The sequence below is a fragment of the Ochotona princeps genome, chromosome 26, assembly GCF_030435755.1.
Source record: "Ochotona princeps isolate mOchPri1 chromosome 26, mOchPri1.hap1, whole genome shotgun sequence".
NCBI lineage: Eukaryota > Metazoa > Chordata > Mammalia > Lagomorpha > Ochotonidae > Ochotona > Ochotona princeps.
The window spans coordinates 8,051,764-8,065,017 of record NC_080857.1 but is presented as its reverse complement, the minus strand read 5'-3'; the positions used below and the strand labels follow the sequence as shown (position 1 = coordinate 8,065,017).

At 44.5% G+C, this 13,254-nt stretch overlaps 1 protein-coding gene across 5 annotated transcripts in view; it reads right to left on the bottom strand.

Moving 5' to 3' along the window:
- Nucleotides 1-2,032: 2,032 nt before the first annotated feature.
- The window catches only part of RPS6KA5 (ribosomal protein S6 kinase A5), a 149,361-nt gene continuing 138,139 nt past the window's right edge, over nucleotides 2,033-13,254 (bottom strand). For all 5 annotated transcript variants that reach the window (XM_058655576.1, XM_058655575.1, XM_058655574.1 and 2 more), the window contains 5 exons: nucleotides 12,948-13,118; nucleotides 8,709-8,900; nucleotides 4,977-5,136; nucleotides 3,580-3,743; nucleotides 2,033-2,285 (listed from right to left, as the gene is read on the bottom strand). In XM_058655576.1, the coding sequence (XP_058511559.1) occupies nucleotides 2,049-2,285; nucleotides 3,580-3,743; nucleotides 4,977-5,136; nucleotides 8,709-8,900; nucleotides 12,948-13,118 (924 nt within the window). In that variant the 3' untranslated portion in view covers nucleotides 2,033-2,048. The remainder of the gene's footprint in view (nucleotides 2,286-3,579; nucleotides 3,744-4,976; nucleotides 5,137-8,708; nucleotides 8,901-12,947; nucleotides 13,119-13,254) is intronic.

The following is a 13,254-nucleotide window of genomic DNA, read 5'->3' as shown; positions in this document are numbered from 1 at the left end:
CTTTGTATTTCTTCTCTCTTAAATCTGCCTTTCCAAAATAATAATAATAATAATAATAATAATAATAATAATAATGACAACAACTCTTTTTTAAAGAGTCCTTGCATTTCACATTTTAATTTTCAGGATTTTTTTAAATAATAAGAAACAATAAAAGAGCTTGGCGAGGCTGTCCACCAGGGCTTCCTGAGGTGCCCACGAGCTGCTTTGGCTTATTCAGGCAGCCTCATCTTCTGCCTCCTCTCACTCCACTGCCTTTCTCCTGCTTTACTGTCAAGTCTTTCAATAGAATACACAAGGAAAATAAGCAATCCCATCAACTTCCAGGAGTCGCGGTGAGCTGCTCACATCCCTGAGGTTGGGGATGCTGCTTGACCATTCGGGATCACTTCCTGTTACCTACACAGTCTTAGCTCCGACTTTCTAAACCGTGTTGTCTACCAGCACTTGACACTTATACATCTTCAAATATAACCAATGGAAACATAAATAGACATCTTGGTTATTATACACCTGTGCCCAGGGCCATCACATTCACAAAATTTCCTAGGAATGAGTGAAATTTAGGAGCACAGAACTTGCAGCATTCATTTCATGAAATGTATGTAGTCATCTGGACCAGTGAAACGTAGAAAACAGTTATTTCCAATAACCGCCGAGGACAAAAATATGAACAGAATACATTATTTTGAAAATATTTTAATATTTGCCATTTAAGCCTGTGCTATTAATATATACATTGATTCAGTAATAAATATATTACATAGAGTGCAATTTTAGTACTCATAACTGGTTGAAATTAATGCTGCTATTACTTCAAGAAAAGAATAAATAAATATCATGCCCAAATGCAAAACTAATGCTCAAGAGATTATCAATGACAAAAACTGTAAAATAAGCACGCTGGGCATTCTGTTTTTAAACATGATTCCTATAAATACAGCCAAGATCACGTTTCTCAGTTGATAGTCCATGATGGCTCTGACAGGAAAGACAACATACAAATCCCATCACTTTTGTGTTTTTTTTTGCATAGGGAATGAATGGTTTTTAAAATGCAGCAATCTTTCAATGAAATGTCTTTATCACACAGCACTTCTCTATGAATACATAACTTCTGAGCGATAAAAGTGCTCTGCATAAGTTTATAAAATATGCTTTCTGGATTTAAAAATTAACAGGAAAATTTCAAAACAAGTCACAGGTATGATTCTAAAATATTATGTACATAAGATAGGACTACAGGAGGAAGTGGCTCGCTGTAGTACAACACAGTGTACAAATATGAAGCACAGTGTTAGTAAATCTCCCTTTGGGTTCTCCTCACGTTGAGTGAAGTGGCTAGTGACTGCTGTGCGACGCGCCGCGCTTCAACCTGTGCACAAAGTGGAAGAGGGTCACGAGGACAAACGCAAGCAGATGGCAGGATAACTGCAAACACGCAGCACACAGCCTTCCACAGCGCACCTCATAAAACAGCTTGCTTTCTTCCCACTCTTTTATAAAGTGCAGTATTATTTAAAACAGACAGGTACCTTACTATTTCGTAATATCCATGAAAACAAATTGCCAGGAGAGAACAGTGCAAAATTAAAAACATTCATAGCTTAGCATGCATCTCAAATGAATCCTGGACAGAGTGTGGGGCCTAAATTCTTATATTTAAAAAAAAACTTCTTAGAAAGAGATTAATAGCAAGTTATCATTATACATCATCATAAAATAAAAACAATAAGTTAAAATTCTCTTTCAGGAAATAAGTATACGCCACACATAAAACTCACGACACCATTTCTTGTGCATACAGACCTTTCTCGAGGCTCTGCCCAGCCCGCGGTACCCACAGGCCCGCAACGCGCTCAGGCGCGGGGTCGGAGCCACTTGGTCTCCCTACCCCGGGCAGCACCCCCGCGGGCGCCAGGCCCTCCAGCCCCTCCAGCCCCGCTTCACGGTCCCCTTCCTGCTCCAGTGTCCGGGGACGGGGCCCACCTGCTGGTCCCCCGGGGGACACCCACTGGGAGGCGGCCTGCAGCGTGCCTGCCCGGGCCTCAGTCCGAGAACTGGAAGAGGGTGTCGGCGGGGCCGTCGGCCCCCTGCCCCGGCGGCAGGCTCTTGGTGGGCGTGGTCTTGCCGTGCGAGTGGGAGGAGGAGGAGTGCGAGCTCTCGCTCGAGCTGCTGCGCGTCTCCGTGCTCGTGCTGGTCTGCTTCATCTTCCTTCGCTTGGCCAGCGGGGCCTTGTCCACGTTCTGAAGGCAGAAGCCCTCTCGCTTGTACTTGTTGAAGGCCTGAGAGCAGTCAAGGGAATCGTGTGAGAGGAATGGCTACAGTGGTGACCCCCAGCTTTTTAAATCTTTGTGTTCCAGTCGCCTGGCAGGGTAGAGAAGTTTCTGGAGCAAGATTCCAGAAGCAGCTGTTGAAATTAAGCCAGCCATAAAGCCCAGGGTCAGGATTCTAAGGATTCTCCTGTAGCAAGTCTGCCCTACAGCCCAAGAAGACATCAGCTGCCGGGAGAAACTAACGAGAACTGTGAGTCCCCGTCTGCTCCCTAGCCCGGCACCCAGCACTGTGAGCACTGTCTCCACCCGAAGTGGACGGCTCCCTCTAGGATGCCTGCTCTACAGCCGCGTCAGGGTCACTGCGGTGTGCCAGTGTGTCTTGGATAACTCTCAGGTGTCCCTGTCTTTTAAACATGAGGCAGGAAAGGAGGAACGTGGTCAGAGATTGCATCCATCACTTGTCCACTTCCCCAAGTGCTCCCCAGCAGCTGGCAAGCAAAGGCTGAAGGCAGGAGTGCAATCCGGGTCTCCCTTGTGGGCACGGGGATCCAGCGGCTGGGGTCAGGGCTGCGGCCCCCAGGATTGGATCACCAGGAAGAGGAGTCAGGCGCAGGTGCCGGGAGCCAAAGCCAAGTTACTCTGATGTGGGAAGCAGATGTGCCAACTGCTTCTTACCCACGGGGCCACAGCCCCGTTCACTTTTCAAATCTGGTTCTGCAGGTGAAGAGGCTAGGCCACTACTTTCCTATAAATCCCATCACACTCATTTTCCTTCTCCTCTACTCCTTACATCACCTGCTCCTAATACTTCCTGCCTAACCTTGGTACGTAAGTGAACAGCGTAGAGTCTGCCATGTGGTCACGGGTTCTCAGATCTGCAGTTGAACTTAGACCAGCAACTCTCATCCCTTGCAGTCTGAAGGACAGGCGATGCCCTAAAGGGCTGTTGTGTGAATGGAATTTCATATGTACCCATGTTTGTTTATTTGGTTTTAAGAGAATGATTGGTTTGGGGAAAAAAAGTTTATGCTTTTTGTTTTCCATTGCCTACTAAAACGTCCAGTTGTTCAAACAGCACTCTCCTCTCTCAGATTCATTCTAAATTGAAACAACTGCTTTGTACGTTAGCTGTGACGTTGATCCCCCAAACCCTCTGTTTATGACGGCTTAGAGCAAGAAGCGACTCAGCAGGTGCTATTTTCCATATGTCACTGAGTGTACCCCCAGAACTTCTGACGCTGACTTCTCGCTGCACCCCTGCCCTCCCCTACACCCCTGCCCCATGCATGCAGAGCCGCCTTACATGGAAGGTCGCTTTCACACACGTATGCACAGCAGCTCCCGAAGATCCCAGGATGTCTGGCGTCATCAGGGGATTGGAGGACAGCTGACTGCCATCTTGAAGCCATTCGTTGTACCTCAAGCCAGACATCTTGAGCCTTTTATTGGGATCCACGGTAAGAAGGCCTGGGGGGGAAGATATTTAAGTCACACCTTGATTGTGCCTTAAAAGCATCTCAGACATAAATCTCAATTGTGCTCACAGTAACATGATGGTTTTAATAAGGTTTCAATCTCCTACAAAGTTAACTGTATTTTATATACATGTAGGTCCTTTGGTGAACACAGGCACTAATGAGAAAGACACGGAAGCCTATTTCTAGGATTCTGCAGGGTAACGGGCTTGTCCCACAAGAGAAACTAAGCGCGCAAAAGAAAGGCCCCCACTGGTGACTTGGTTAGCCAGAAATGAACACTCAGCTCCCAGACATCTCCTGGCTACCTTCTACAGGCCAAGGTGTGTGGTCCGGCACTAATGAATCCAAGATGGAGACTCAGAGGAAATACATGAACAAAGTGCAGGTGTTACACACCTGGGAGGAAATACAAAGGTGAAATACACAGACCCAGTATGTGCGTAGGCCCAGGGGAAGGACTTAGCCTCCAAGGGCAGCCAAACCTGAAAGGTTTCCAGGAGTTGAGTCTGCAGGATGAGGAAGGCTGGCAGGATGAAGAAGGTGCTTCAGGGCACACCTAAAACCTGGGGGGTTCTGGAAGTTTGGTGTAGCACTGGCAGGGCTGGGTGAGGAGAAGGCAGAGGCCGGCAGGGACAGGTCACCATGGCTCCAGGCTTAGAAGATGACCTGACGCTATACAGACTCTTCCTAGGATTTCACAGATAGGTCTCTGTGTCAACAGCTGGACAGGCCAAGTCAGAGGAAGGGACACAAGCTGAAAGGATGCCGCGTGACTGCAGGGCAGTGATGCCGACAGAGCCGAGGGAACGGCATGTGAGTGGCTGCTGAGCCTGCAGGACTCAGGGAGGGGCTGCGGACGGCCAGCAGCTACAGCTACGGGCACTGAGGATGGCACAGCTAAATTTCTGTTTCAGTGATCTGGCTTCTTGGCAGAGTCTCTGTTCAAAAGAGGCAAGATGGGAGGAGCGACGTGTTTGACAGAAAGGACAATGGAAACAGGATAGGTTTGTTTCGGATCTATTAGGCTGAGCTGCCAGGAAGAGCTAGTTCATGCTGGAAACATGGCTAAGATTATGAAGTGGCAGTGCTCTGATCAGGAAACAAGAGACCAGCCTGGTAAATCTTTAGAATACACACAGGCTAACAAACACGTGTGTGTGTCATGGATGGATGCCTCCTCAATCATTACATATCGATAAAATACATCTCATTAGGTTATTACCTTGGATCAAATCCTTAGCCTCTTGCGACACATTCTTCCAGGCTTCTCCTTCAAAGGAAAAATCTCCCTTTTTGATTTTCTTCATAATTTCCACTGCACTGGTACATGTCAGACTCCGATCATGGGACTGGAACGGCACTTGCCCGGACAACATCGTATACTGTCACAGAGAAAAGTAACAAAACTTAATGACTGCCAAGGCCAACAACAACACACCGGTGATCCCATTACCAATGCCAGCAGCACTATCTACCACGCCCTATAGCTGGCGGTATGGGTTCAAAAGATCACATGACTTCTATCACTGAAACAACCAGTAACGTTTTAGGGACTTGTGAATAGAGTGACTGGCTCATTATCATTTCAAGATTTAAAACCGCTGCTACAAATATAGCAGTTCCCCGTTGAACTTGACTGGACAATAAGATGCTGGACTCTATGTTTGGTATACGCTTGCAATGGGGGAATCTCAACTGAACTTGAGCTGTGGTTATGCAACAAGGTGGAGGAATCCACCATGGTGGGAGGGTTTGGGGAGGGGTGGGGAGAACCCAAGTATCTATGTAACTGTGTCACATAATACAATGTAATTAATGAATTAAAAAAAAAAAAAAGAAATCCCACAACCTCAAAAAAAAAAAAAAAAAAAGAAACAAATATAGCAGTTCCCACCCATGCCCCAAGGATAATGCCTTATAATTTTAGCTGACGATTCAGCACTCAGTTTCTTCTAATAATCTTGTTCTGCAAGCTGATTACAAATGGCGAGGCAAAGTGTCGATACATATCTACATAAAAATATGCCCATATGGATATGATATATATCTATATTCACATGTGTGTCTACATATGCATTACGTACGTCCACACCCCCACATCCATATGGAGTGAGATAACCTGCATTCAAGAGGGACTAAAGAGAAAAAGGCAATAACAGCAAAAGGCTAGATGCTCACAGAACATTCTCTTAACAGCTTCTCTAGTTTTGAATTTTCAAAATGAAATTGTGGGTGGAAAAGTGGAAAATTAAAATGTCTGGGCCCGGAGTGATAGCCTAGTGGCTAAAGTCCTTGCCTTGCATGCACCAGGATACCATATGTGTGCTGGTTCTTATCTTGGCTGCTACATTTCCCATTCAGCTCCCTGCTTGTGGCCTGGGAAAGCAATAGAGGATGGCCCAAAGCCTTGGGACCCTGAACCTGCACGGGAAACCTGGAAGAAGCTCCTGGCTTCAGATCGGCTCAGCTCCAGCCTTTGCTGCCATTTGGGGAGTGAACCAGAGGATGAAAGATCTTTCTCTATCTCTCCTTCTTTCTGTAAATCTGACTTTCCAATAAAAAAAAATAAATCTTTTTAAAAAATTTAAATTTCAAGAACAAAACACCTGAAGAAAGTACATTTTCAGTGGAAGTGTACACACTGCCAGGCAGGCTGTTTGCTGCCACACACTGCTCCCTGCTGGGACTGTGGGCTGGACGGCCCCCTGCTCTCCAGGCTAAAACTGCAACCACTAATGTTTGGAGAAAGGTCTTTATGGAGAGAAACAAGGTTCAATGAAGTCAACAGGATTAGTGTCCTTAACAGAAAAGACGACAGACAGCTGGCTTTGTGTGCGCAGACACCTAGAAGGGCTTGCATCTCCACAGCAGGCAGGGCTGATGGGAAAGGAAAGAGGGCCGTGCGTGTCTGAGGCAGAGCAGAAGACGCCACAGCCCCTGTGCTTGTCGGAGGCCATTCAGAGCTGTACCTAGGTGGTCAGGGACAGGCACTCACTGACATGCAACAGTTTGCAAGGCATTCTCCTTTGACAGTTTAATGAAGCTACTCATTTCATCTATAACTACATTGTCACATCTCTAAAGGCACAGGATCAGGACCACAATGCCATTCTCATACCAAAAATAATTAGTAGAAATCCATTTGTTATCACTTAATAGCTGATCCATGTTCAGGTTTCCCTGTCTGCATTATACACGTCGCGTCAAGTTCTATAGGTTAGTCTCGTGGAGTTTATTTTGGCGGGACTCGTGCCATTTCAGGTCATTGCCTCTCTTAAAAAATGTCATCAAATTTAAGCCCTTGAAAAAGAAGTAATTTCTTGGGTATACAGAAGTTGGCTCTTTATTATTATTTTTATTTAAAATAATTTCATTTGTAAGTATGTAATTTGTTTGAAATTATAAGTGATGATTTAAAATTGTTGAGACAAAAACCACATGAAGCCTAAAAATAAAGACCATCCCGCAGGGACCAGTGACCAGCCGCTGGCACAAACAGACGGACACCAGAATAAACCCCAGATGGAGGACAGACTGTGGGCTAAAAATAAAAAGTCCGAATTTGGAGGGAGTATTTCTAGTCGTGGACTGTGGCTGGGGGTCGGGTGACAATCTGGCACCAGCGCCAGGGACAGTAAAGGAATGATACCTCTGACTCATGGCTCCATTCATTTCCCTCTAAACACAAAAGCAGAGCCCCATATTACTTATAAACAGTTTCAAACAAGTGACAAATAAAACAATTTTTAATCTTAGTGACACACAAAAGGTTTAAGATCTTCAATAGTTTTAAAATTCTGTCAGAAAAATCTCTCCCTAGGGAAATGGGCAGAGCTGGTAAAGAGTGACTCAGGAGAGAAGACGCAGCCGTCTGCATGCCTGGAAGGCGCTGCCCGCTGCGGGCACCCCGGGGTGCAGGTGTGACATCACAGGGGTGACGTGAGCACACCTGCCCAGGAATCTGTCCGAAGAAATCAGGAGGCAAATGTGAACACATATATGAAAAGTATTCATTTATACAGTTCATCATTAATGAAAAAATGGAAAAGTACTAACAGTTCATTAGTTTAAAAAATGGTTAAGTTTAAGGGATTCAAACTACATGAAGAATATAAATAATCCCTTTTGTAAAAAAAAATCCAGAAATATCTACATTCATAGAAAACCCTCTAGAAAGAAGCAAATTGCAGACATGGACAATGGAGAGAGAAAAAGCAAGTGAGAAAAAACCATCTTGGTGTGGGAAGATTATCACTGATTTTCTCTTTGTTCTTTCTGTTCTGTGTGAAAATTCCTTGTATGCCTTATGACTTACATGCAGAAAAAGCAAAGCTATTTTGAGAAAGAACACACTGAGATTTTTCTAGCTTAATGTTCAGTTTCTGGTCATGGCAGCCCAGGACATTTTGTGAAAAGCAGCTTTACAACACTGACTATACATTACTGTAAATGGTCTCAATTTTTCCTATTAAGTTGCTAATTTATTCTAAACATTCCTTAATTACATAGTTTGGAATCCAAAGAACAGTTTTGAGGAACTTTTTTCTAGAGAATCAACCTATTTTCACATTATATCTAATACACATCTTTTCAAAATATATCATCACCTCTTTCAAAAAATATGTACCACTGTCATTCATATAAAATGCAACTGCCTTAAATATTACAAAACGAATCCAAATAAAAATCTCTACATCTCCTCTAAATTCTTTAAAATTTTATTTTCAATTAAAAATATTAGATTCACAAAAACTGGGCATATTTCTGGGGTATTTTGTGATGTTTCACTGATGCAAGTTTAAAGAGAGGCAAACCATCTTTGGTCAGACCTCTAATTGGTTGTACAGAAATCCATTTGCCATTTGTTCCCCCGCCCCACAAACTCGGGGACAGCCCAGGGAAGAGTGATGACCAGTGATGACCAGTGATGGTGGCTTTGCGAGGACACACTCACCAAGATGACACCCAGGCTCCACAGGTCGCAGGACTCGTCGTAGCCGTTGTGACTGAGCAGCTCCGGGGCGGCGTAGTGCAGGGTGAAGCAAGGGGTCTTCAAGGGCTGATTGTCAGGCGGCTTCAGGCGGGCAAACCCGAAATCGATCACTTTGATTTCCAAGTTGTCGTTCTCATCAGTGAACAACAAATTCTGCAAGACACGGGCACATGCTTGAGTTTCTTAGAAGCAAAAACGTCACAGCGTCTGCTGAGACCACTGAGGCCATGCACCCTCTCTCTGCGTGCCCCTGACTGACACCAGGCTTTTGGGGGGGCGGCTGGAGGGCTGCTCTCTGCCGGATAACCTGCTGGCAGGTCTTGCATTTCACCTGTTTCCCCCACCGGGCCTCCTCTGACATCAGGCCCCTTCCTGGGCACACTGGCTGCTCATTCGGAGCTACTGCCCCAACTGTCTCCTGTGCTGATGCCCTCCACGCTCTCCTGGCTGGCACGTGTCCCCTCAGCATTTGACACCTTATATACTCATCCACTGGCGCCTCCCTACACCTGTGCCCAGGGCTCTGGGACATGTCTGTGCATAAAATAATTTATCAATGAAACATTTCTTTAATATCTAGTAGATGCTATTTTAAAAGATACGCATTGCATTTCAGAAATCTCTCTTCCCAAGCTGTTAATACTTAAAAAACATATTTTGGTGCTTGGAGATACTAGGGCTCAAATAAAAACCTTGTGATTTTGAATCATTCACCTACTGAGGTTTTGTGGTCACTAAGGTATTGCTGGATTACTTTTGAATCTGTCACCTGCTTAATAAATGCTAACTGCACTGCTGCACGAGTCCCTATTTTTAACAGAACATCAGACCGAAGCTCCAAGTAACTGAACCTGGCTATTCTGTGCTCAGATATCTAGAGATATCTGTCATGCCTCTTTATTCGTTAGATTATTTCCAGCTCAGAGATATCATTTGCTTTGTTAACACTATTCCTGCTAAAATAAATGACAGGAAGTGTCATTGATCCAAGAAAAAAGAAAAAAAGCTTTGAAGCTTCAAGTTCAAAGTTGAAAATCAACAGTGAGAGGAAAGAAAAGCAAAAGGAGTAACTGGAGAATGTTTGCTTTATGCTTGTGCAGTGCTTGACGCTGACGGTGGGACGCCTGGAGTCCCAGCTGGGCTCTGAGGGTGCTGGGAGCAGCCCAGCAGCAGGTGAGCGCTGGAGCCCCGCCAGGGCGCAGGGCGTGGTGCTGCAGAGTGCCGGCAGGCCCTGGGGCAGCACCGCTCCACTGCTCCTGCTAAGCCTGAGGAGCGTTGGTGCTGTGGTGCAGTGACCCTGGCAGCCCATCCTGCAGTCCTGCGTGCTCCACTTCATGTCCAGCTTCCTGATGCTGCATCTGAGAAGGCAGTGGGTAAGGCCACAGCACGTGGGCTCTCGCTTTCCACGAGCCAGATTCGCCTGGAGTGCCTATCTCCTGGCTTCGTCCTGGCGCAGATCTGTCTGGCCGCCGCAGCTATCTGTGCAGTATATGGAAGATCTATTTCTCTCTCTGTTGCTTTGTCTTTCAAATAATAAATAAATACGTAGATTATATATAAATAAATATAATCAATATATGATTTTATTTTTTGCAATTTAAATTTCAAAAAAAATTTATTTTTATCTATTTAAATCAAAGAGAGAGACAAGATTTTTTATCCTCAAATGTTTTCAATATCTGGGGCTGTACTAGGCCAGAGCCAGGAATCTGAAATTCCATGCAGGCCTCCCACACAGGTGGCAGGACCCAGGGGCTTGAGTCATTAACTGCTTCTTCCCAGGTGAGCATGCTAGGAAACTGGAATGGAAAGCGGAGGCGAGATTTGAACCCAGGTACTCCGTGGGTATCCCAAATAGCATCTCTTCACTGCCATGCCAGATGCCTGCCAATGTGTCACTCAGTTTAATTTGCTGACCTTAACCCATTCTTCCTATTTCCAAGCGTGTGACATTGGGGGATAGTGCCCGCCTGCCTACTTCTTCGGCAAACTGACGATGCGACAGGAGTGATGGGGCTAAGTGTTCAATCCCTGTCATCTATATCCCCAGTTTTGCCCAAAGCTAAGAAGACATGTGAAACTTCTCTAGTCTTTCACAAGGATGGGCTCATTCTAAAATATACAAAGCAGTCTACTATGAATGTCAGCCAGCTTCTAAATCTATCCAGCTCTCACCCAGAAGTGGAGATTTTGCCAGTACATAAGTGAACGTCACTTAACCATCTAACAAGAGATGGGTAATCAGCTGTTAAAATGTTACATGGGGAAGACTAACTTTTATTTGGAGGTAGTATACTCTGCCATCTAAAAGTCAATGTGAAAGGCATTTTATTAGGAGAATGTTAGCCCAAAGGTGCATTCTCATTTCCCTAAGACCTGGTTTCATTTAAGCATTCCAATTGTTGTAGACTATCTTAGAAATCTGACAAATCTGGTTCATTTCAAATGACTATCTGGAAGAACATCCTGTTAACAAACAGGAAGTAAGACACCTAAGTGTCTTCTGACTAGGGACGTAGGCAGGCAAAGCTAAACTGTGGCAGAGACTCATGAAATGACAGATGGCCAGTTCTCAAAGAATACAACATGTGAAAATGAATTCTGTACAGTCATGGAGCAGAACTTATCAATTAAAAAAAATACATGCTTGCTCCTTGTCTATCAAGAAAGCACTTAAGTGGTGTGCTTTTGCATTTAAAAAGAGGCAGCTAATCTCCAAAGTGCGGAGTGCCACATTGCCGTGGGCGGTGTGCAGGCGGGTGAAAAGCCTGGTGAGAGAGGCAGAGGGGGGCCTTCCTAGTTGCAAGTTCGTAACACAACACCCACTTTTGATTAATTACTAGTAATATGAGGAACTGTAATGGAAAGTGCCAGGGCAGATGTTTAAATACTGTCAGGGCATCCATCAGTCACCACCCTCTGTGGCTGCAGACTCAACCAGCTGGGGCTAGAAGTTATTGAGAAAAATGTATCTGTGCTGAACATCACTGACTTTTTTCTAGCTATTATTGTCTAACTATATTCTGTGACAACTCTTTGCATGGCATTTGTCTTCTCCTAAGGAGCCTGGAGCTGATGTAGAGTGTAAGGGGAGGATCTGTGGGTTCCATGCAGACACCCTGCTATTTCACCAAGGGGACTTGGGCACCTGCAGGTTTCGGTATTGGTGGTGGGCTCTGCCACCAATCTCCAGGGGATGCTGAGAACAGCAGTATCCCAAACTCCATTTTTAACCCCCTTAGTCCTTTAAGAAAAAAGACATTCAAATAAAAGAGAAAAATAATGATATCTTTAAAGAACTATTCCAGAAATATCTTAGAGAACTATTAAACATTAATGTTCTACATACATTTGAATATGTATTATAGTCAAATGACGATTAAAGACAGTTTCAGGACTTTGCATATGGTAAAGGATGAGTCATGATTCTCTTTTTTATAAATCACTGGCTTCGGTTTTTTCCTTTTCATTGATACTCTGAAAGGAAAGGGTTTTCATATTTTTGATACTACAAAGGGATCACTCCAGAGCTAGGAACTTCCTTATTAACCTTTTGAAAGAAGAATATTTTGAAAGCTGCTACTTCTCGTAGCTGTCCCTTTGCAATTGTACGGAATGCATGCGATCCGCTCTCTGTATATTAATAAAAATTTAAAAAGACAAAAAAGCTGCTACTTCTGCACTGATACACGGTTCTAGAAATACAATAGTGAGCACTAAGACACATAAAAAAGATATAACTAGTTAAATCAAGATCATTCTTAATGTTCAAATGTTTGTAACAAAACTACAGGTACCAATTCATAAGCTAACCAACTTGATTACAAATGTGAAAAATAAACTTTCAGAACACAACATTTAAAAAAATCTTGTGAGATGACACACATATAGAAGTGGCTTTATTTTCCATTACAAAAATTCCCATCACTATTTTTAGTTCACAGCAGTTGCATCAAGTATTTCTTCCATGAAAGGCTGCCACACTTACAAATAGAACCTCAACATGATTAGCTGGCCAAGAAAAAAAAAAAGACATTTATTTTAGACTGACATAGAAAAGAAAAAAAAATATCCAAGGAACATAATTTCAATTATCAACACAGCAGCCCTGAAAAGAAACACTCCAGAAAGCCCAGCACGTGTTTGGGAGAGATCTGCTGATGCTAGCTGGAACGCACGCGGGGCCTCAGGCTTCCGTACCTCAGGCTTCAGGTCTCGGTGCACCACCCCCACGTCATGCATGTGGCTGACGGCGGAAACCAGCTTCCGCATGATGTAGCTGGCTTCGGTTTCGCTGAAGTGCTTCTTCTTCTTAATGCGTTCGAACAGTTCTCCCCCATTCAGAAGTTCCATCACTAGGAATGTGTGAATCTGGAAAAGAGAATAAGAACATGGAGGGGACGGAGTGCTGCAAGAGGTGGCGCAGACAACGTGTCAGCATGGAAAGCCTGCGTGGGCTCCCCGAGGGCCAGTGACGTCACAGAGGACACTGCGGGAAGAACCCATA